The 23,275-nt window shown below is 38.2% G+C and overlaps 1 protein-coding gene across 3 annotated transcripts in view; it reads left to right on the plus strand.

Annotated features, from left to right (window-relative positions):
• LOC107707585 (breast cancer anti-estrogen resistance protein 3-like) overlaps positions 1-23,275 on the plus strand; it is a 57,998-nt gene that overhangs the window by 22,496 nt on the left and 12,227 nt on the right. For 2 of the 3 annotated variants that reach the window (XM_016511662.1, XM_016511663.1), the window contains 2 exons: positions 322-667; positions 6,492-6,531. In XM_016511662.1, coding sequence (XP_016367148.1) covers positions 322-667; positions 6,492-6,531 — 386 coding nt within the window. Of the gene's footprint in view, positions 1-321; positions 668-6,491; positions 6,532-14,961; positions 15,169-23,275 lie in introns of those variants that run through there. The other variant, XM_016511664.1, reaches the window with a different exon arrangement.

The following is a 23,275-nucleotide window of genomic DNA, read 5'->3' on the forward strand; positions in this document are numbered from 1 at the left end:
GTCCTGCAGAGTTTAGCTCCAACCCCAATTAAACACACCTGAACCAGCTAATCAAGCTCTTATAGGCATACTAGAAACTTCCCAGCAGGTGTGTTGAGGCAAGTTGGAGCTAAACTCTGCAGGACACCGGCCCTCCAGGACCGAGTTTGGGCACCCCTGCATTACAGGAATAAATTACATTTGAAAAAATATTAAAACAGAAAACATTTATTTTAAACTGTAATAATAATATTTCATAATATTACATTTTTACTGTATATCATATAATGTGTATTTTTTGTAGACTATTCATGTAATGTTGTCTTTATTACCATTTGACAGAGCTGAGGATGATGGCAGAAGGGAGGTTTTCTAGTCTGCCCAGGAACATGCACGTTGGGCGCCAGTGTCCACTCGCATCTTCTATGGATCTGCTGAGCTCACGGCCTGCCATGGCTGAGATGCCGGTCAGCGGCTACCAGGGAGTCTCCATCCATGGTACCCTGCCTCGCAAGAAGAAGAATGGCACTGGTTCCCCTGTGAAGCAGTGGGAGATGAATGGAAATATGGGGTCATCAGTAGCACCATACCCAGGCCGATATCGCCTGCCACCATCACCGCTCATACACAACATTATCGAAGAACACCAGGCTTTCCACTCAGACAGAAAGAGCAGTGTCACATCTAGGTAAGAAACAGTACTTCTGCACACCTGTCCTCTCCCAGTGATTCAAATGCAACAAAGCCCTACAGCACCTGCAAAAACCCCACAATATTTGCAAAGAATTCAAAGCTACCCAATTGTTCAGGTGTTGCTATTCTATGGACTTGTCAGTCTCAGTGTGGATGCCTCTTTAGGTAAATAGGAAGTAACATGTAATATGGTTTAAAACACAGTCCCAATTCACGAAATCATATACTGCTCTTTCCCAGCTTAGAGCAATGTTGCTTTCAAATACATAGTCAAGATTAAGGTCAAGATTTAGGTGAAGGTTGCCACAACAGCAACTTAACCTGCCTGCTCGCGACGGTTTATGTTCTTTAACTAAGTATATCTAAAACCAAACAAATGACAGTGTGACAATGAACAAGCCAAATTGGTCACTTTTCTGACTAAAAGTAGAATATGATCAAGACTTTATTATCTCAAAATTGGCTGAATAGCTATATATCTCATTCATATACATATAAATTTACCTCATGTGCAGATTGTCAGATTATAGAATAGGACTGATTAGCAAGAACAGATTACATTTTACAAAACATAATACTATTACACCGTGTCCTAATCATGACAATGCAACAATTGATAAAAGCACTTGTGTTTTGCCCGGTTAGGGCACAGAGTTATGGGACATTAGGAGCTCAGTGGGATTACCATTTACCTTTAGTACAATGTCTTATGAATTAAACGCCATATTATATAATAGGTTATAAGATGTCATCTACTGTCAACTGTTTAACAATCAAACTGAACAGTTTCTAAACTTAGGGTTTGTGACTCCACATGGGTTGCTTATTTTTGGTATATAAAAATTACATAACTTTAGTATAAAAGTAGCATAATTTTAGACTAAAATTCAATTAGACTAAAATATAGCCTATAAAGTGATTTGGATGCAAAGGTGAACTCAGTCAACAGCTAATACAGTGAATACAGCATCACTTGGCACCCTAAAACTGCTATTACCGTTTGCTAGCATTTATTTGTGCAGTGTGTAGTAATTTGATTTGAATATATTGTAGATGACTTCCAATGTTACCTCTATGCTCCGGCTTTATTTTTTACAGTAACATATCACCTATTTGTTTTGGCTAGCGATTTAATAAGTTGGTCGTCAGAGCAGTTGACACCAAATCTTCACCTTACACTGCTCTTCAATCCCGTTAACTTTACTGTCTTCAGAAAATAGCACAACTGAGATGATAATCATAAAATACAAGCTGCTGCTGGCTCAGTCTCATGTCCAGGACTGTCTCCATCACTGCGTCTTGTCTCTCTTTTTCACTGTCTACCTACGTCTTTGCCATAGCTCTAGGCCTGTTTAACTGTATCGTCCTTACTGGATGTCTGATCTTATCACAGTCAGCAACAAAGAAGTTTGCGTTTGTCCCATATTTACACAGACTAACTTAACAGGTAATATCTCGCCCTCAATAAAAGGCCTGGCAGATATAGTAAAGTAATCTGTGTCTGGCTCTGTAGACAGTGTTACAGATTAAGGGCACCTTCCACAAACAGGGCACAAAATAAGGCCTGAATTATATTATACATTTTTTCATAATAAGAAATAATCACAAACCTAAAACTAAATGTTAAATTAACTTTTTTTTTTCATAAATGTATATTTTATTGTATGTGTATTTTAATAATAAATATTATTAAAGCATGATAATTTAATTGTTAATTAAAAACAATAAATAATTACTTATTACTGCTAAATTAAAAATTAATTCAATAGATGAAATACAAAATGACATTATTTTGTGATCTTAATTTTTGGAAACAGTTGAAATTACAATGTTATTTTTGCTGGATGATAACTGACCTAACATATCTAATATGTTTCACAAAAAAGAATCCAGGTAAACAAAATAAAAACAGGATTTATGTGGAAAGTGCCAAAGAGAAACAGTTTCCACAACTGAAACAGTGTACAGACCATAAGACAAAACATTGATAACTCGAGTTGCTGTTAACATGTTAACATAGCACCTCAGGAAATTTAGACAGACTAAATAGCGGCTTTTATAAAAACAGTTTTAAGTGTAACTATGTGTGTTTGTGTGTCTGTGGAGGCGTAGGGGTGTGTTTGGGTTTCCGTAATCTGTCCCTTGACATTTGAAGGTTACCTAATATTAGACCACTATTTCACATCCACAAAGCTCACTGAGAAATGGGAGGTGAAAAATGACCACAGCACACAATAGAAGCTGCTCTGGGCTGGCAGCAAGGTTAGCAACGACCTCTCATAGCAGCCTAGTCACCATAACAACACCTTATTGCGACTCTGCGTGACACATGGAAAAAGAAATAGGTAGAACATAAACACTATGTAGGTATAAGAGAGAGAGGAACCTACAGCACAGAAAAGGATTGACACTTTTCATTATCAACACGGACCTACATTGAATCAGCCCAGAAGCAATAACTAGCTTACTCCTGGATGACTTTTTCTTACATTAGATTTATCAGAGTTGGAGACTTGGATGGCATTGTGATTAAATGCCAACCTCCTAAACGTCTGGCTGCAGAATGCTTCACCAGCTTGAGTGTCTGCCTGCAGGTGAGTAGTCAGATGAGACAAGATGCCAGTATAGGTTTTGTTTCTAGGACTGAAACATTTATCTTTTATGAAACATCAAGGATTTAAGTGCTTTGCTTTACTACCTGCATGTGTGCGGCAGCTGTTCTAACACAGACACACACAACTCTTCACAGGTTATAGTGAGGACTGTAGATTTATAGCTTGACCGAGAGATGAAAGAATTTTTGAAGAGACAGATTGGAATAGAGATTGAGAGAAAAACACAAAGAAAGAGAGACAAAGGGAGAGAATGAGACAGATGAAAGAGATGGAGGAGCAACAGTGCCATTTGATTTACTTGTTAAAGCTGATTAAAGTGGTTCTAGTTGTTGACGGAATCCACTCAACACCCTCATAACTACATGGCCTCGTCTCGGAGCATGCCAAAATGATCTTTGGTTCAGTCTGCCAAATGATAGAAATGACACATGGTAAACATTAAACCAAACAATCAAATGATTAAACAGTTTTAAATCTCTGATGGAAAGATATCAGCGATTTCCTGGTGTTGTACTGCTATCATCACAATGAATCAGCCATCACTTTGCCATCACATCTCCATTGTGCAATATACACAGGGTAACAAGATCTCTCATGTGAGTAAATGTACCCGTTTACTTGAAATAATAATTAATAATGTTTGCATTTTATTGCAAAATAGTATACAAAATATAAAAACATTTGAGAAAAAATACCAGCATATTTTGTCACCAGACAGTGCCACCTATCTTTCATAATGTTCAACATCATTTTCATAATTTCAAAATTATACTATTACCTATAAGTAGATAAATGTACTCACATGAGCGCTTTTTACAATATGAACTAAAAGGACAAATATTCCATGTAGTCATTTATTTAAAATGAGGTCATGAATAGTTGACATGAAATGCATAAAAGTAATGATATTAATGCTCTGCATGTGCTGGCAGACTCAGGTCTTTGTTGGGCCGTCCGGTATTATTATTAACTATAATTAGTATTATATTAACTTCGTTAGGGTTGCTATAAGCTCTACGGAACCCAAACATTCCATCCAGACTACCAGGTGGTCCAAAGGATTTCCTTCTGCCACACAGTTCTGCTGATGTGACGTGAAACAGTTTTTGTTGGAGTCTTTTGCACTCTCTTTCCTCTCACACACCCATTTACATTATATAAAACTATATTGAATCCGCACCCTAAATCAGCATAAAGGAGGAAACCTTTGCAGTTTGAGGTAAATACTGTAAATAAACAATCAAATAAATAAACATAAAAAAGCATAAAACAAAAATAAATGACAGTTTTTACCTTATTTTTAAATAATTTTGTCCCCAAATGGTAATTAAACTTCCTCACACATAGGAAGGTAGGTTTGTACGGTATAGTCATAGGTAATCTCCAATTTACTCATTGGGGCAACACAGCTTAACCAAAGACACATCTTAGAACACTCTCGCCATAGTTTACACTAATCAGAACAATCACATTAATGGACTGAATTCCTACTGAAACTCCCTGAGCTCCCTAGTGAACCTGACTGGTATCGGTTCACTGCCCCTGTCGTCTTGGCTGTGAACTGCCTTTGATTTATGTCTTTCAAAGTGTGGCTGATTTTTGGGAGTGTTGCATGTCAAATGTCCCATTTCTCTCCTGTGGCTTAAGCATTATGAATCTGTTTCTGGAAACCCAATAATAGCTTGTCCATCTCTCTAACTTGACATGTCCTCCCTCAGCTTTCTAATTATGACTGGCAAGACTGTAAGGTACAAATCACCACTTTGAGACACAATACAGCTGTGGCTTGGCACAGAACGAGCCAGAGATGGAGATGGATGTTTTTCTTGAGGCCATGTCCTCACGGCATGCCCTCTCTTTGCGGATAGGACGGTATGTTCGGCCTGGTCCCAAACTCAAGTCACTCTTGGGTCAACCCGTGGGAGTGCTGACAGTGTACTCTTATAGCGCTCTAATGTCAGCGTTCAGAAGCTTTAAAGCGTGACCTATCGCCTCTAGAGTAGCTTTCTAGTGAATGTCCAATGGGAACTTAAACAGGAAATCAGTTATGCTTTTAAGTTACATCAAATGCGAAGCAAACAAACCATCCACAAAAAAAATTCTCACACATTCTCATATTTCCAGATATCTGACGCTTTTTATATATCTGAGCTCTCACCCCAGGTGCCACCTCCACACTGAACCTGAAAGCCACCCTTATTCCCCTAAGGGGGTGAGACAGTCCACCACACACCCTGGTGGTAAGAAAGGAAGAATGAGAGAGTCATAAAGAAAAGTCAGGTTTTTGTGTTAGCTGAGATGAAAGGGACTCTGGGTAAAGGCAGAAAGAGAGAGGGCGGAAAAATCTAAATGGAGAAAAAGCTGAGCCGTGCACCTCGACTGCTCGTTCTTCTCCGCGACTCTCTTTACCACCATGGTTCCTGCGTTCCACATAGAGAATCTAAATAAAACAAAAAATGCAGTGCTGACCAAGGGCCATCTCTGCAGTTAGGGTAAGTCACATCTAGACCATAACCGTAAAGCTGCAGGCAGGAATAGAGGTCATGTGAACAACTGCTATGTCCTGTCTCCTATGTTTTGTATAGATTCTGTGTTACATTTGCGCTAAGTTTGTCTCTTACCCAAAGGTTGCACTGAAAGTTTATTTACGCTGTTTTTCAAGCCTGTGGGAAATTTAGACTCAAGGAATTAATTTCCCTTTTCCTGGCTATAATCCTTTAGAATTTGGGGTTTAAGTCTTCACGTAAGCATAAATCCGGAGAGAGGCACGAGTGTGTTTGTGTGTGAGACAGAGAGCCACTAAAAGACCTGACATGCTCATCCCTGACCGCTTAACCCTACATTTTTTCTCTTTTAAAGCCTACCTAAATTGTTTATTCATTGTCAAAATTGATATCTGCATTAATCTCAGCTGAACTTTGTGCATTTGGGTTGGTGTGGAAGTAATTGAAAGTAATTGTGTGTGTTTGGGGGGATGGTGGGTGTTTGTGTCCACATGTTGTGGTCTATACTGTGGTGTAATGACCTCAGGCGAGAGGGGCTGAACGGGAAGGCACTTTACTGCAGCCCAACGTACAGCCTGCCCAGAGAAGGACCCACACACACACACACACATACACACACACTTACAGTTAAACCGGCAGGCAGCTGAGCTAAAGGAGAGTTGATGTGTTCGCTGAAGAGAGTTCTTTCTTTTTCCTGCAGGGACGGTGCAGGCATGGACCCTACCATGGAGTATGTCAAGGTAAGGCTTCACATTTTACCTTAACATGTGCGTGTGGAGTTTGAAATGATTGCTCTATTATGGTGAAAAGCCACTGGCAATGTATGAGGTAATGACGGTATGGCAGGTGAGGGTTTGTAGAAGACAGAAATGATCTTAGGGCAACCTTTAACCCTTTGAGATATCCAATACTATTCAGCTTAAGGAATTTTGTAAGTGTAGAAAGTAGGACAGGAATGTCATCTATGCTGGATGTTGAGGATATGAAGGATTGTAGTTTTCTGACTGAGTGCTGAGCAAATATACGTATTACATTGCATACTTGGATTTGCATCAGAGATAAATGTGTGCGTCAGTAGGAGTGATTATCTTTGTTGTATAAACATTTACGCTTCCTGATGTACCTTATGTGCTAGTTAAGAATGATTAGAGTTAAGCCAATTGCAAAAACAATACTTTCGTTCCATTTCTCAGTGTTATTTAACTCACACCAATGCCATGGAGTTTAGCAAATAAAGTGCACTTTCTTTGACCCGTCTAGGTAGTTGACCGCATTTGATTCTGAGCGGAATGACAGGCAATGTCTTAATACACCAGACCTTAGACTCGTGCAACTTTAAGCCAGAGCTGTTCATAAAACACAGGAAACTCCACAGCCAAATTTCCGCTAAAGATCTGACAATTTCTGCGTTTCCTACTGTGCGAGGGGGCCCATGTAGACACATCCTCAATTAAAACGGCACAATTACAAGAAGGAAATGAGCTGGTGATGTTTCAAGGCTCTGCAAGCATTATATGCAGTTGAAATTACAGTATCAAGTTAAGAACAATGACAAATTTCACTTTGCCAGCAAAGGCAGAATTGTTCCCTGGCTTTATTTTGACCTGGGGCATCATCTAGCAGTTATGAAAGCTCTTCATCACACACTATGACTGTATTACAGCACCCACGACTCTGATGAAAGATATGGTGTGACATATATCTTGAGTGCCTCATTCGGTTAGCACTGACTGAATGAGATTTTCCACTGTGATCACCTGCAGCCTCGAGTGTGCTGTCACCACACAGCTACCTCTGTCAGCCTGCTGAGAAACTATCCATCTCGCTCTCTCTGTCCTCCCTGTAGTCAGTAGCTCAGTGGTTTGCATCATATTGGGGTCTAGCAACTCTCTGTGAAGAACAAACACCTCATAGCATTACCTCGCACAGACAACAAACCAAAGCAAACAGCACAAGCACACACACACACAGTCAATAGCAACTATACCTTAGCAGTGCTCCAGCACAGTTGAACATACAGTCACCATAATCAAAAAGTATTTTTATTAAACTTCATTACAGGGTGAATCCCACAGCCTGTCCAAGAATGTATGCCATATTTTACAGAAATTGTATTTTGCACAAGCCTATTTTTGTACCAGTAGTTTTTTTGCATTGTGATTTTTTTTAAGGACAATTAAACACATTTTACCACTAAATTTTCATTATTATAATGCAATTAATATAACTAATATAAAAAGTACATATTGTTTGAACTGAATTTTTATAATTTGCCATATTTTACAGAAATTGTATTTTGCACAAGCCTATTTTTGTACCAGTAGTTTTTTTGCATTGATTTTTTTTAAGGACAATTAAACACATTTTACCACTAAATTTTCATTATTATAATGCAATTAATATAACTAATATAAAAAGTACATATTGTTTGAACTGAATTTTTATAATAAATAAATAGGAATGATTTAATTTTATTTTTAGCATTTTTCCATTAGTAATTCATATTTAATAATTATAATTATTAAAATAAATAATGAATGTGTTTATACAAATTATATATGGCAATATTACTGTAAAAATCGAACTCATCTGGATATTAATGGAGTGTAATGTGATTGATGAAATAAAATAAAAATGTAAAAACAATTTGGAGCAAAATATGATTCAGACATTTGTGAGATTCACCCTCCAATTAGAGAGGCCTATAACAAAACTTGACACGAGATAACGTATCCTCAGGGGAATAACATAGCCATGAAATGTTTCAATCAGATGAACTGCATATACACTGGCTCTTTATACTCTATTTGAGGAAGCTCTCAGAACTGTCTGCCTGTGTAGTGTGTGGCCATCTGTAAGCATGCATCGGCAGCTGTAGTAATCTGTACTGCCATGTGAAGTTTTTCTGTTTACACCATTAAAAACTCAGCTGAAAACAACTACTAAATCTAGATGTTGACAGAGTCTTTATCACACCTGTGTGTTTGGGTGTCTGCGTCAAGGTCTGAGGTAGTCATAGCTTCTGTAAATCTTCCCCCGTCCTCTCCCTCAGACTGAATGAATGTGGACCTCAGCTTGCCCTCTTCAGGTGGTGTTGAGTTTCCAGCGTCATGTTTATCAAACACCTGGGTCTGTACATGTCTAGTGTCTGAACAGAACCTGGGATCTCTGATCTCTCTCAGTAACAGAAGGTTCCCATGCAGATCTGTGCACAAATTCAATCCGTCAGTCAGAAAGCCACAGATGGGGTTTATCATCTAAAATTGTAACTTATTTAATATAATATAATTTGAAATTATGCTGCTATAATTATCAATACAGTTCTCATCATCTACTGACAGTATAATCGGGGTAGACACTATACTTAGTTTGATATAAATTATACTTTCCTCTCAAACTGTTACCTGATGTTGATTATTCAGCAAGAAACGATGAAAATACTGTACGTCTTTCCTACAAAAAAGGACCTTAAAATGATACTCCTGTCTCTTACAGCTTGTTTGTCCACATTACATTAAATACGCTATCTATACACAAGGTCTGTAATCAATAATCAATTTAAAAGCGTCTCTCTTCCATCAGGTTTAATTTATTTCAACATTCGACTGGCTAGTTTTGCGTGCCTTGGGTTTTCAGTTCAGTTGTGCTGGTTTTACAGCATTGGCCTATTTTTTGACGACCTGTTAGCTAAGGAATGTTTTCTTCAAAGTTAACAGGAAGCCAGCCATCAAAACTATGGGATAATACACTTCCAAGACCTCGCTGATATCACTTCCTGAAGTCAGATGCCCCTGGTTTTAGCACTGTTAGTGAAAACTGTTTGTTTTCAGATGATATCAGATCAGGTGGTGCTTTCCATCATGGTTTGGGGTTGAATGAGTCAAGTTTAGATCTATGTTAGCTCAAATGCACAACTTCTACTCTGTTTACATCTGTAACCCCAGGACAAAACCTTAGCCACACAACTTGGAGCAAGTAATTTATCTATATTTAATATCAAGCACGAATTATATGATTTTTTTCCAATATCAAGCCTTTATTCTTCTCTGTCTCCTTCCTTGCGTGTGAAGCAGAGATTGAAGAAATTGGAGCTATTATCATCAAAGAGGATCTGGAGGGTGGAAATTGTTTGGGTGACTTGATGTTTAAAAATAAAAAATTTTAAAGGGTGGGAATCAAATCTGTGATCTGCGTATATGACGCATGAATCACCGACTTCTTGTTGTGATTAATGGATGGAAATGAAACATCAGTGCCACATTTGGTTTACTATAAATTACATGACATGTTGGTCTCTTTGGCACATTGACACTAATTTTCACATTACACTTTTTAATAAAAATATATACAACTATTCAAAATTTGGATAGGCTGATACAAACTGAAAAGTGATCTAATCTGAAGAACTTGTAATGTACTATCAAGAACTTTTTTATAATCTCCAAAGAACCATATGGTTACATACGGTTAGCATTTTAGAGCTTAAATAAAAATATACATACAAATAAATAAATACATAAAAATCGAAGATTAGCAGAATAAAGTTGTAGTAGCAGTCATAATATCTTGAGTAAAATGTCAAAATGAAAAAAGTCAATCACAATACTGTAGCAATGTGAGATTTCTATTATATAAAATTTGCAAAATATTTCAAGTTTATTCACATATTTTTTTGCCTTTTTCTCAAAATATTATGACTTCCATTATTATGACTTTATTCTTGTTATCTCAGATGTTTGACTAGTTACTACAACTTTGTTGTACTTTTTAATTTTTTTAAATATATTTTTTAACATTTAATAACAACAGATTTATTTCCTGCTTTCTCCCACACATGCACATGTACACACACACACACACACACACACATCTTTCTGTTCTTGATGGCCTGATGGTGAACACACACACTGTTGCTCAGTAAGCTGCTAAGCACTCATGAAAGAGCTTTACAGGAACAATGAGGCACTGTTCCCTCTGTGGGATCTGCTGCCCTGTGAACCCACAGAAAGACCTCCTTAGTCCGGCCTGCAGCCTCTCTGAATGCATACAGCAGCTAGAGACAGAAGCACAGAAAGCCCGGTTTTGAACAGGGAACATAGACTGACCCAGTACGAACAGCTCAAAGGGCTTCTGTCTCTCAAAAGATGAGAGAGACAGGAAGCATGAAGACCTGATGGAAGAGACTGACACACCCATTCATATTGTTAGATAAAATCATATCACCATTGCTTGATATTTCATATTCTGTAGATAGATAGACAAAGACTAGAGTAATGGCCACGAAAGTAGGCAGGAACTTTAGGTCCGTCTGCACAGAAGAAAATGCTAAAGATGTAATCAGTAACATTATTATTACACAGCACAATATTTTTCATTAACAAACATATACTTCTTGAAAGAATTCCACTGTAAATACACATGAAAATATTACAGGGGTGATATTTCTATTTATACATTAATGATTGATTAAGCATTATATGTAACAATGTTTAACAAAGGCAATATAAAGTGTTACTAAAGTAACTACAGTATGTAAATAACTCAGCAGATTAACCCTAACGAATGCTATGACTTATTGTTTTACTTTTATATAACCCGATAAATGCATTGTCAGATATCCAGAGTTTTCATTTAATCGAAATGAAAGAAATAGCATATGGCACACTCCCTGCTTTAAAGCCTCCAGTTATTATAATATAATGTTTTGGCATGTGTTCCAGATCTTAATGCAGTGATATTAAAAGTAGTATTTTTAGAGCTTTACCTCAGGGAACACTGTAGATTGTACTAAAATCTTGTCCACAGGCATAACTTGACTGGTGTTGAAGATCGTTGATCACATTCCTCTTAGGATGGAGAATCTCTTGAGTTTTACACGACTGTGAACTTGGAGCAAGACTGATAAAACCAAACATTAGTGAGTCAAAGCAAAAGCTGAATGAATATTGCATTACATATTGCAACAGAGATGTATTGTCATATCACTCAGGTGCCAAACTAAACAAAGAGGAAGATCATCAGTTCATCTAGGGGTTTACATAACATTAGTGTGAATTGGAGAGCTATGAAGCCACTATGAGCCACTCAAGCTTGCGTTGATTATTATTACTACTGCACACATTACAGAGGCACAGCACCTCCTAGTGTTCATGTATATGCACTGCAGCACTACCTAATAAATCACAGCAAGTTTTCATTCACATTTAACATCAGAATTTATAAAAAGTGAAGTCCTTTGAAACAGCAAGTCTAGTGATTTGAGTGAAAAAGTTTCCAATCATAGTTTCTGTAGTATACAATAATTAAAATTAATATTAAAATATGTAATAATAAAAATATTAAAACATTATAGAAAAATAAAGCAAAATTATAATGAAGTCTCAACAAGAAAACAAAAATAACTCTAACCACTGGATAAAGTCTCAACTCTCAGACTTTATGCACTGGAGTTGCTGTTGGCCTGTCATCTTAGAAAAAGGACTTGCTCACATTACACGGTGTAATATTTTACATTTTCAAATTGTAAATCTATTTTTCTTGTCTGCATTTTTTGCCTGCTCAAAAAAAAAAATGAGCAAGATGGAATCAAAGGTTTCCCAGATTACTCTAATTCACCCTACTGTGTCTTAAAATACAAATATGCTATTCAGCTAGAAATGGTCACATGCAAGCGCTTTACCCTTTGAACTATATGCTCTCTTGAAGTGAAGTCAGACATGTATTTAAAATGTATTTTTTGCTCTTATGTACAAAAACATCACGCTGGCTGCTTTCTTTAGCAGATTGTGGAAAAGCAGATTTGCTTGCAGGACCATGGTGATTTTATTGAGCATAATTAGGTAGTTTAGAAGCCCACTCTCAGGGAGAGCATTCCAGTGTTGGTCCGAGGGTGTGCCAGCCAGCCATAATGCCTTTGTTTACCTCTTAAGAGCAATCTGGGAGAAACATAACAAATCTGTTGATAGACATCCAACTCTTTGCGTCCAAAAATGGCTCTGGATTATGTAGGACAAACAGCACACTTTACTGTTTTCCCTCATATTCATACTGCTTTCCACTTCATATTCATTTAATTTTGTTGGTTATTTAAAAAAATATATACAACAAGGTTTAAAAGTCCACAGTGAAGGTTCAAAACACAGAAACAAAAAAAATTAAATAGTGAAGAAATATTTCATATTCTGCACCGTTTATGTGTCGCTAATCCAGTAACAAAATTAGCGACATTGATCATGTGAACTCTTTGCACAGACGGTCAGATGTTCCAGCTTACACTGAAGCACAACATGCTCTTTGGATCATTCTCAATTCATGCTGGAGAACATGATTTTTACACAAACTTGAGGAATTCATGCAGCTCAATTATTGCTGTCAAAAGATAATCATGTTAATTTATTTAATTTTTTTACTCAAACTGGTGTGCAAAATAAAATAATTTAAAATAATAGAAAAAATTATACAGAAAAAATGCAAAGAAGCATTTTCACTAATTGACTTTTGTGTGCAGACCCCACCAAAATTCTGATATTATGAAATCATTTTTGAAAGGTCCTTTCACTAAATAGCCACACAATATTAAAAGGTGCAAATAACACACACACACACAGACTCACCTCACACAAACACTGTGAGCTCTTATTCAGTCCGGTGAAATGGTCTGGAAAACATGAATTCTCTTCTGTCTTCTAAACTTACTGGTTTCCAAATGCCTCTTTTACTCTCAGTGCCTTTTCTATGGGGTGGGGGTTCCTTTCCCTGAAAATGACATAACTCGTAATGCTGTTAACAAATAGGCTAATCAAGAGAAAGCCCCCGTTAGCCCCCCAACAAAAGCCCCTCTAGTTAGCCAACTAGCCACAATAACACTAAGTGCTGTTTGCGTGTGACTAGAGACAGAGTAGTCTTGTTATTTAAACCCCAGTGGGGAAAATGAGTGAATTTGACCGTCTGGGACCCTTCAGGCTCAACCGAGCTCTCCTCTCAGGGTCAGGATAGTCCCAGCTGGGGAAGAGAGGCCTGCCTGCTGGGGGAATGCTCTTTTATATTAACCCCCTGCTGTTACTGAAACCCCGCTGGATTTTAGAGTGATGTTGTGATGATACTAAAAGACACAGTCCTGGTCCTTCAGTGCAGACCTGTCACACAGTATCACCACTCTCCTCATCTGCCTGGAAAACTGCTCCTGAAAGTCCTCCACAGGAAATGCTCGCACTTGTCTAAAAAGATTCATTTCAAATGTCATTACTAGTGATAATTTTTCTTTATTCTGTTTTGATATGAAGTGATCATTTTCATCTTTTTAAACCCTGATAACCAGGCCCACATGGAATTTGAGCATATGCTGCAGATTTCTGTAAAATCCAGTATTTGTTTGTTAATTATAGTATTTTGGTTAATTTAATTATGCATTTAGCTACACATAAGGAGGTAGTACTTCTACTCAATTTAACCCATTTGATCATGCTTAAATCACAAATCTTCTTCTAAAATCAGTGCAGAAAATCAGGAAAAGTGTGCAGATTGCACTTAGAAATTATACGTGATTATATTTGATCTGCTCCATAAATAATTCTAGATAACTTATCTGAATTGTTTAAATGTGTAGAATCCACATAAGCTTGTTTTTCATCGACCGGTCAAAATTTACAGCAGGGCAAGCAACATTATATTAGCATCATTGGTCAGTCAATATGGATTTTTGAATGGCCAATGGAATGCAGCTAAATATCTCAGAACTCAAAACATAATATTAGCTTCACAAGCCAGTTAGTGACAGAAAATCTCAAAATGGCTAAATATAATCTTCGCTCAATCACTAATTAGCATATACCTAAAGAAAAAGCTTTGAAATTTGGAATTTCTAAGAGAAAATGCAAGAACTTAAGAAATTTGAAGCCCTAATCTAAAAACATCTTTCTATCCCGTTCCCTCCTCATCTATTTTCTGACAAGCTGTTAGAGGTTTTGAGGAAAGGGGGGTTGGTTTAGAGGCTGGCTGTGTGGCGCTCATGCAGATGACTGAACTCTGATTGGCTGGAAAGTCATATCACATGGAGTTTAGCACGGCTCCTTACATGGGCTGCCCGGGGGTGAGAGCAACAGCATGGAGCAGCATATGCACTGCTGAGCGCACAAACACATGCGCACACACACACACACTCGCACTGAGAGAGTTCACAGACAGTCGCTGGGCAGCTAACATGCTCCTGTTCACCGGCGGTATAAAGCATTGAGTTTTGGAGATTAAAGCGTGTAAGAGTATTTCCACTGATGAGTGCCACAGAAACAAGAGAGATGTCGGAGAGATGCAATATTTTAAGGACCATCACGGCAGCGTTGTGCTGCTTCTATCAGAAGAGCTCTGTTATTGGAGCCAAGGTGAGTGAAAGCTTGTTAAAATGACATCTGTATAAATTTACATGTCAATTTATGCAATTTAGTAGCATCTAATTCATGTGTAATATTTATTATATTTAAACAACTGTTTACTGTTAATTTACATAATTATGTAACTATGTTGGTTAGAAGTAAAATGTAAATATAAAGGGTAAAATACTATAAATAAATCTGCAGATCTGTAGCATTATAGAAAGACATTACAGAAAGAAAAGCAGGGACATTTTTAAAAAGGCAACAAAAAATGTGACAGAAAAGAAAAGATTGATAGAGAGGTGCCATAAAAAGTAGGTCCATGTGTAGTTTTATTGTGGCAGTCTTTGGTCTGGGCTCTTTAGATATATGGCTTTGTTTCATTATAGTAAGTGAAGGCGTCAGGCACACGTTCACTTACAAGTGTGTATGTGTGTTTCTTCCCATTCACTTGTAATTGTTTAGCTGCACAAACCATTTAACCAGTATTGATTGAAATCTTTTATCTCTGTGGCTTGCAAATGGGTCGTAAGTGTGAACACGTGCAGTTCTATTCACTCATCTAATGTGTCATGTGATAAGGACAGAGAGCTGCTCAGGTCGGGTTGAGTGAATTTATGGGTGATATAAAATTGGTTGCCCTGCATGAGGCTGTTACAGTTTTATATGGAACCGATGTGGGAAGGAAACTATCAGCCAGCGGGTCATACAACTATTCAAAACGCATGGATTATTAATAGCAAGAATGTTCAAAGACTTACATTACACAGAGACTACAGGGGGTTTTGGCCAACAGGATGAAATGCATTAAAATTTCTGAGTGGATTGAAGGAGTCTCCACAGGTGTGGCTAATCGGTTCTTTCTTTCTGAGGGCGCATGAACTACTGATCTATGGTCCATCAAAGCCTAGAACACAATAAAGCAGAGCATGTTAGGAAACAGAAATTCACTGAACAGTCCTGCTTTTCATAGCAGTATTCCTGTAGTTCAAACACCAGAGCATGGCACTAGCAACACCAAGGTCATGGGTTCAATTCCCAGTGTGTGAACTGAAAAGATGCATAGCATTGCTTCGAATAAAAGTGTCTGCCAATTGCATGAATGCAAATTGCACCAACACTGATGACAGATTCCTGGCTTGTTTATCAGAACAGTCTATATTTTCAAATTCTAAGGCTGAATTGGCCAGAAATAGCAGCATGTTTGTTATTTCTCGCGTCTGGCCAGCCAACTCATCAGATCCTCGCTCTCAGGGCTTGAACGTCTGTTGAAAACATTCGGGTCTGGTCCACATTTTTTGGGCTTGTTTCTAAAAATAGCACTAGGTTGTCATGGAGACTTCCGGTCTTTGCGATGGTGTTGGGGGTCAATGGGCAATAGAGGGACAGAGAGGGCAGTGTCGGTGCCCCTTGTATGAATTCTTTCTTTTGAGAGGAAGTTTCTCACAGAACGGCTTCAGTCATAGAAAGCTTCATCTGGCAGCGAGTGACTTCTAAGTAAATTTCTCAGTGGTGAAAACAACTTGAGGGCTTTATTTTGGTCAATGTGAGGGGCAGCTGTGGGAAGGAGGGTGGCGTGTACTGTACGGTACAGCTGTGAATGTCTTCCACCCTGCAGAGGCTTGAAACTCAAATCGTGACAAGCCTGCCTTAAATAAACAGGCTTACTCGTTTGGCAGAGACGTAAATTTACACCTGACAGACATGGACTCTAATGAATGTCGGTTCTTTTTAATGATGTAGTGTCTGTTTGGGACTAAAACTTTACGGCATGTGTTTTTTTGAGTGTCTCGCCACTAGTGTTTTTAAGATGGCATCAAGTTAAAAGTAGTCTAACTCCGAACAGTGTCTTGAGATCCCTGTATTTGGTTTCATTCTTGGTTCTGTCCAGCTGTTTCTGTGTTAAAGTCCGGATCTTGTGTGATGGCTAAAATGAATCAGTGAGTCATTTTTAAACACCCAAACAAATTGGTTCATTGAAATTAACTGAAAGGAATCATGTCTCCTTTTCTCTAACACTCCCCACACACACTGGACATGCAGCAGAGGTTCCCCACACACTGACAGTGTAACACAGCAGAAGTATCATGGCTGTGGCAGAAATAAAAGCTCAGCAGAGCAGTGGGACAGCGGGAAGGCTGTCTGATTGACAGGCTGCTGGAGAGGTGCTGACACAGCCTGGCACAGTCCCTTCAGTCTACACCAAAAGTTTCACCTCCTTTCTGTGATAAAAGAATATGTTTTTGGATCAGGGAATAAAAACATTATTCTGGAAAGCACTTCATGTGTTCAGCAACTGGCAGAGTGACCAAGCAACAACTACACCTGCACTGTTATCAAAAAAGATGTTATCCATTGAAAAGTGGGCGTTATGTACCAGAACAGAGCCAAAACTGAATGAGTGCAGTCAGCTGGAGGACAGCTACCCTCCTGAAACACCACTGACACCTGTGTTTGAAGCTGAACAGGAAAGACATTTCAGAGTCAGAGCAAGTTATTACATTTTGATGAAAAATTATTTCATTTTTTTCATGCAATAATGTGCACTGAATCATTCAAAATCAGAGCATGAACATGAACAATAATTCTGACTTTCAAAATCTTTTGTTATCTACATTTTAACAGTGTTCAAGAAGGAATGCTGTATAATCTGAGAACTTGAGAGAAAAAAAGTTTGTAACAGTTTTGTTTTTTGTCAGTTTTATCTTCTCTAATTCTACCTTCCTCAAGCAATCCATAGGACTTCAAGGCATTCTCCAGGCTCAAGGCTTTCCTTTCCAACAGGATGGCTTCCAGCAATTTTGAGTCCCTAGGACAAGCGTGCCCCCTACTTTTTTTTTCTTCTTCTGTCGTTTGCTATACAACAATTTGAGCACGCTTGAGGAAACATTAAAAAGAGGCCATGTTCAAAGTGATCCAGCACAGCTGCCCCAGGCCCTAATCTCCCCTTTTGCCCTCCTTACAAAGCCAGGGCTGGGCCACGCTGATTGGGACAGAGTTGGAATGGAATGAGGGGGCTGGGGGATCATAGATTGAAATGGAGAAAATGTGATTAAATGAGAGAGAGCAAGAGAGAGAGGGAATCTAGCTTTTTTTTCTGAAACTAAGATGCCCTCTCAATCCGCACAATGTATGATACGATTTGACTAGATTATTATACAGTAATAATGGAGAGAAAAGTCAATATATCAAAGTATTGACATTTTATGACAACTGAATACATAATTTAAAAATTTTAAGTTTTACAAAAATGATAAAAAATTATACATTTTTTAAAATATAAACAAATTAGCCTAAAAAAATTATATATATATATATATATATATATATAAAAAAAAAAAATTTGAGTTAGATATCAGTATAATACTGTAACAAATATAATAAACTAACAACATAATAATTAATAATATATACAAACATAAACACGTTTATAGAAAAATAAAACGAACAGAAAAAATTGGTGTGAGAATACAACAGAAAAAATACATTGACAAATTGTAGAGTATAATATTGTATAGCCAGGTCCATGCTGATTCTCCTAAATTGCACCAAAAATGTGTATTTTAAATAAATTTAAAAGGACCATAAATCTTTCATGAGCATCAGTCACATCCCCAGACTCTGACGGTCTGTTCTTTCAGCTAAGATTTGTCCTGCCCTGTCCAGGAATACATGACGATGGCAGACACCCCAGGGACCATCTAAATGGACAATGTGATGGGGGTGAGATAAGAGAGGAAGAGGTCCTGTGTTTAAAGTCCCAGGAGGCTGATGGGACACTCTGATGGCCCTCTTTGTTTACGCTGGTTCAGGAAGGGTGTGACCCAACACCAAAGCCCAGTCCAGGTCGATTGTCCTGCACATAAGAGGCTGCTAATGACCCACTGAACCCTTTGGGAATCTCAACCTACAGGGTTGAGACAGGGGGTCTCCATCCTTCAAGCCCCCACAGGAAACAGCAGGAAATAATATTTTTACATTTTATATGTTAATGTGAGTGATGCTTAACCATGCAAAGTCACCACCACAGTGGCTACGTTTACATGCAACCAAATAATCAATTTGTAATCGGATTGACGGCTCAATCGGACTGAAAAACCTTCATGTAAACACCTTAATCGATCCGATTGAGCTCCGGATTGAAGGGGGTGGTTTATTCATTTTCTAATACGATTGAGAGTGCATGTAAACACTTGATTGGATTGAACCCCGAAACTGAAAGGACTGCGCATGTGCAATGACGCAGAAATAGCGTAATGACGTATGACGCGCGGAACGAGCGGTTCTTCCTTTTGAAGAGTGTTGTAAGTGTTGTATAAATGCGTGTCCTGTCATTATAAAACTCTCTTTCACTCGGCAAATGTGAAGTGGAGCAGGACAACCTCCCACCAGTCCTTGTTTTGGATTCTCATCCACAGGCAACCCGTTTTGGGCGCTGTCAAAAAAATCAATTCCAATTTGAAGCTTGTGACATACAAACACGCACATCAACCCGATCACTTTCTTTAGCGTTCATGTAAACACTACATTCAGATTCATCAATCGGAATGAATTCAGTCCGACTGAACCAAAAATTGTGCATGTAAACGTAGCCAGTGTGAGGACAGTTGATGCCAAGGTCTTCAAAGTAATTTTTAGCACATCGCTATACGGCTGCTATGATGTTCTGAGTGGCTTCTAGTCTCTTTGATATATATATTTTTTTTATCTAGGTATGACTAAGATGCCTCTTTTACTAAGGTCCCGTAAGTCGGCGTAATTTTTTCCTCCATCGTCCAGCTATTGTAAGTCAGATCACTTAGAAAAGAATTAGTTCTCAGCAAGCTGCAACATTAAAGGTATTACTCATGTCTGTAGCACAAATGGTTTTCAAATCTCTAATCATTAGTACAAGTATGACTAACTATCTACATGTACCATCGGATTAGCTGTCCTGCTGGTTTCCATCACAACGACGAAGAAGTCAATCTCATTCAAACTCAAGAAAATGATCTCCATCTTCAGTCGTGCACTTTGCCATAATCTGCACAATTTCCAAATCAAACATGGATTTTTAACCGTTCACTCACTAAGCTGCTGAACGGCCACTTGTGGAGTAAACTAAAGAGGATTAGACGTTCAATAATCAACAGGGAAATGTCATCTCATCCATAATCATTATCCAAAAGCAGCTTTCCAGATCAAATTCAGCCTCTGAGCACATCATCTTTGACCAGAAAAGCCATGAGAACAGTCAGTTCTGACGTGTACCAATATGATCTAATGTGCGCTTAGTCACTCAGCCATGCTTCTGATGTCTCACGAACTACTACAGAGAATGACTCTTATTAATACTGCAAAGTGTCTCGTATATCGTCATTATGAGGCTCATTCTTCTGTCGATATCTAACCTGTGCTCTGCACTTACCCAATGAGACCTTTGAACCTTGATTCAATATATCCAAATGCTTCAAAATGCATGCCACTATTTAAAAAGAACCTTAGCAATCAGCCCCTCAGATGTGCAAAGATAAAAATGGCAATATATAAATGGCTACAACTAAAAGTAGAGGTGATTGATTTGATGTACAAATATGTCTACACCGCTGCTCGATGGGGAGATTATTCGTCATGCTGCTATCGAGCTGCTCGAGCAATTGAGCTTTGGCTATTTTTAAACATTTACGGCCTCAGTGCACCTCTAAATGGATCCACGATGTCGTAGCGCAGAATGAATGCAACAGCCATGCCAGATAAACACCACCTCAGCTGGCATGCAATCACAAAGCAGTCATAAAACCTAAAACGTGAACATCAGGTCCAAAAAATATTTGCATTCCGCACAACCAGAATACAGTCTCGTGCTCATATGTTTTTACTAATAGTTCTATTTTGATCGGTTGTTTTAGTCACTGTATTGTGTAATACAGTTGAAGACACTAAACACAAACAAGTGCTTTGGGATGATTTTCCCAGCCAGGGTAAAAGTATGTCGTCTGGTCACTGTAATCTGTGGCTTGCGGGGGTGTTGGCTCGGCTCACTGCTCGGCTGTTGTCTAAATGGAGAGGGTGTGACGCCGTCCCTCACTACAATACCAGAGGCATCAGAGTGTATTTCAGTCCTTGCTGTGGCCTGGGTTTGTCAGTCTCTATACATAGAAAGGATCTTAGAAGCTTCTTCATATAAAGGGAAAAACTGTCCGTTGCGTGGCATGTGGCACGTGCTTTCAAATAAATGCACCACTCCTTAATTCAGCGGGTTTGTTACAGCCTTTCAAGTAATCATAATACCTGACCATCTAAAAAGTGCCCTTCAGACGGAGTCCTCTGAAAACATTTTGCGGTTTTAAAGCTATTGAATGATCAGTGACAGAGAGTTGACATGAGGATAAATCGGCCAGGATAATCCACTAGCTGCTCAAAAAAGGAAGTGATAAGACTCTGCCATATGTTTGTGTGAGATGCTTTCCCAACACAAATCAGCAATTTAGAGGCTAGGATTAAGATCTTATGGCAGAATTTATATCTCTTCCAACAATCAACTGTTGGCTATCCACTTAGGTCAAATGTTCTATAAAGTAGTAAAGCAAAGTGTTTGAAACCCCCATAAAATAATTAATAAATAAATGTTTATAAACTAACAATTTAAAATAATTTATAAAAATTTTTTTTGCAGAGTGCCTTTTTATTTTTAAGAGCATTTTAAGTATCTTGCTTCACATTGTGCCTAACAACACCCTTAAAATTATTCAGAAATAAATAGCAGTGAATATGTTTACATAATTGAAAAATTAAGAACATAATTTGAATATGGCCAAGCCAAAAGGCTATTGTAATCCTTGATATCGATCAAATAATTTAGAATGATTGTTGCTATTATACGATGGTATATATAGTAATCGCAGGACGTCCAATCGATTGCACATGCTTTCATCCCTGTGGGACGTGTAGTTTTTTAGGTGCTTTGCAAATTTTTTTTTTTGTTATATAGAGAAGTGTCTTTGTCAGATTTAAAGATGTCCAGCATTGCCAGGCCTGTGTGCAGTGGTTTGTGGTGGACCACAGTGACAGATTGTGGTCAGTAAGATCCTAATAACTGCCTGACATGCTTGACAGACGCTGCTTGGGCTGTGGGTCAGTGGACATAGAGAGAGAGAGAGAGAGAAACTGACAGCTAAGCATCTTCTCAACATCACAGAAAACTGATGTAGCTCATGTGCTACTGTCAGTCCTAGAAAAACATGAAATGTCAGTTTTTATATAATTAAAATGTGATTTTCACATGCTACACAGACTTTTATTGTACTTTAAATGGTTTTACACAATAATGTGTGCCTTGATAAATATTTTATATAATATTATAAACACTGCCCATTAATACAAGAGTCCTCAGTAGTCCATAGGCACCAGGTTCTAGTTTCTATTAGACAGCACATTGTCTTTATGAGATCACTTGTTATGATTATTGATGTCATTGTACATCACCATGGCTCTCAGCCATAATCAGATGTCTTGGCAGTTTTAAGAAAACCCAAAGCTCTTAATCATCAAGCCATAAAAGCTATTTCAATCTACAAAGCTACAGCGACACATTAAAATGGGACTTGTTAATAAAAATACACAACAGCATCACTGGCTCTGTGGCCAGTGTGTGATGCAGCATACTTAATTAAATCAAACAGTGTCGTATCAATTGAAGTTTCCACTACTCAGCGCGTGTGCACACTAGTGCTGTGTTCAAAATATCGATACGACGATGTATCGTCACAGAGATTTGACGATACGAGTATCGATACAGCTGGCCCTGTATCGATATTGTGGCACGTGTGCAGTAGTGGACTACTTAAGTTGTTTAAAATTTTACAACGTTTAAAATTGAGTAGAAAAGTGCGAGGTTTCTAAAAAAGAATGAATAGAACATATATAGGCTACAACAAGGTTTAACCTGGCCGCAGAGGAAAACAACTGGGTTGCCTGATATAAAGAGACGTAATCCCCAAAACAGAGCTTTACACTTGCGCAATACGGAAATATCTGCTAAATGTGCTACTTATCATTGTCAACCTGGCAACCATATGCTCGCGCTCTCTCTCCACTGTGGATAAACGCGCTTGCTTTCTGAAAACACCGGTTTTAG

This window comes from Sinocyclocheilus rhinocerous, unplaced genomic scaffold, assembly GCF_001515625.1.
Source record: "Sinocyclocheilus rhinocerous isolate Xijiao unplaced genomic scaffold, SAMN03320098_v1.1 scaffold1166, whole genome shotgun sequence".
Taxonomy (NCBI): domain Eukaryota; kingdom Metazoa; phylum Chordata; class Actinopteri; order Cypriniformes; family Cyprinidae; genus Sinocyclocheilus; species Sinocyclocheilus rhinocerous.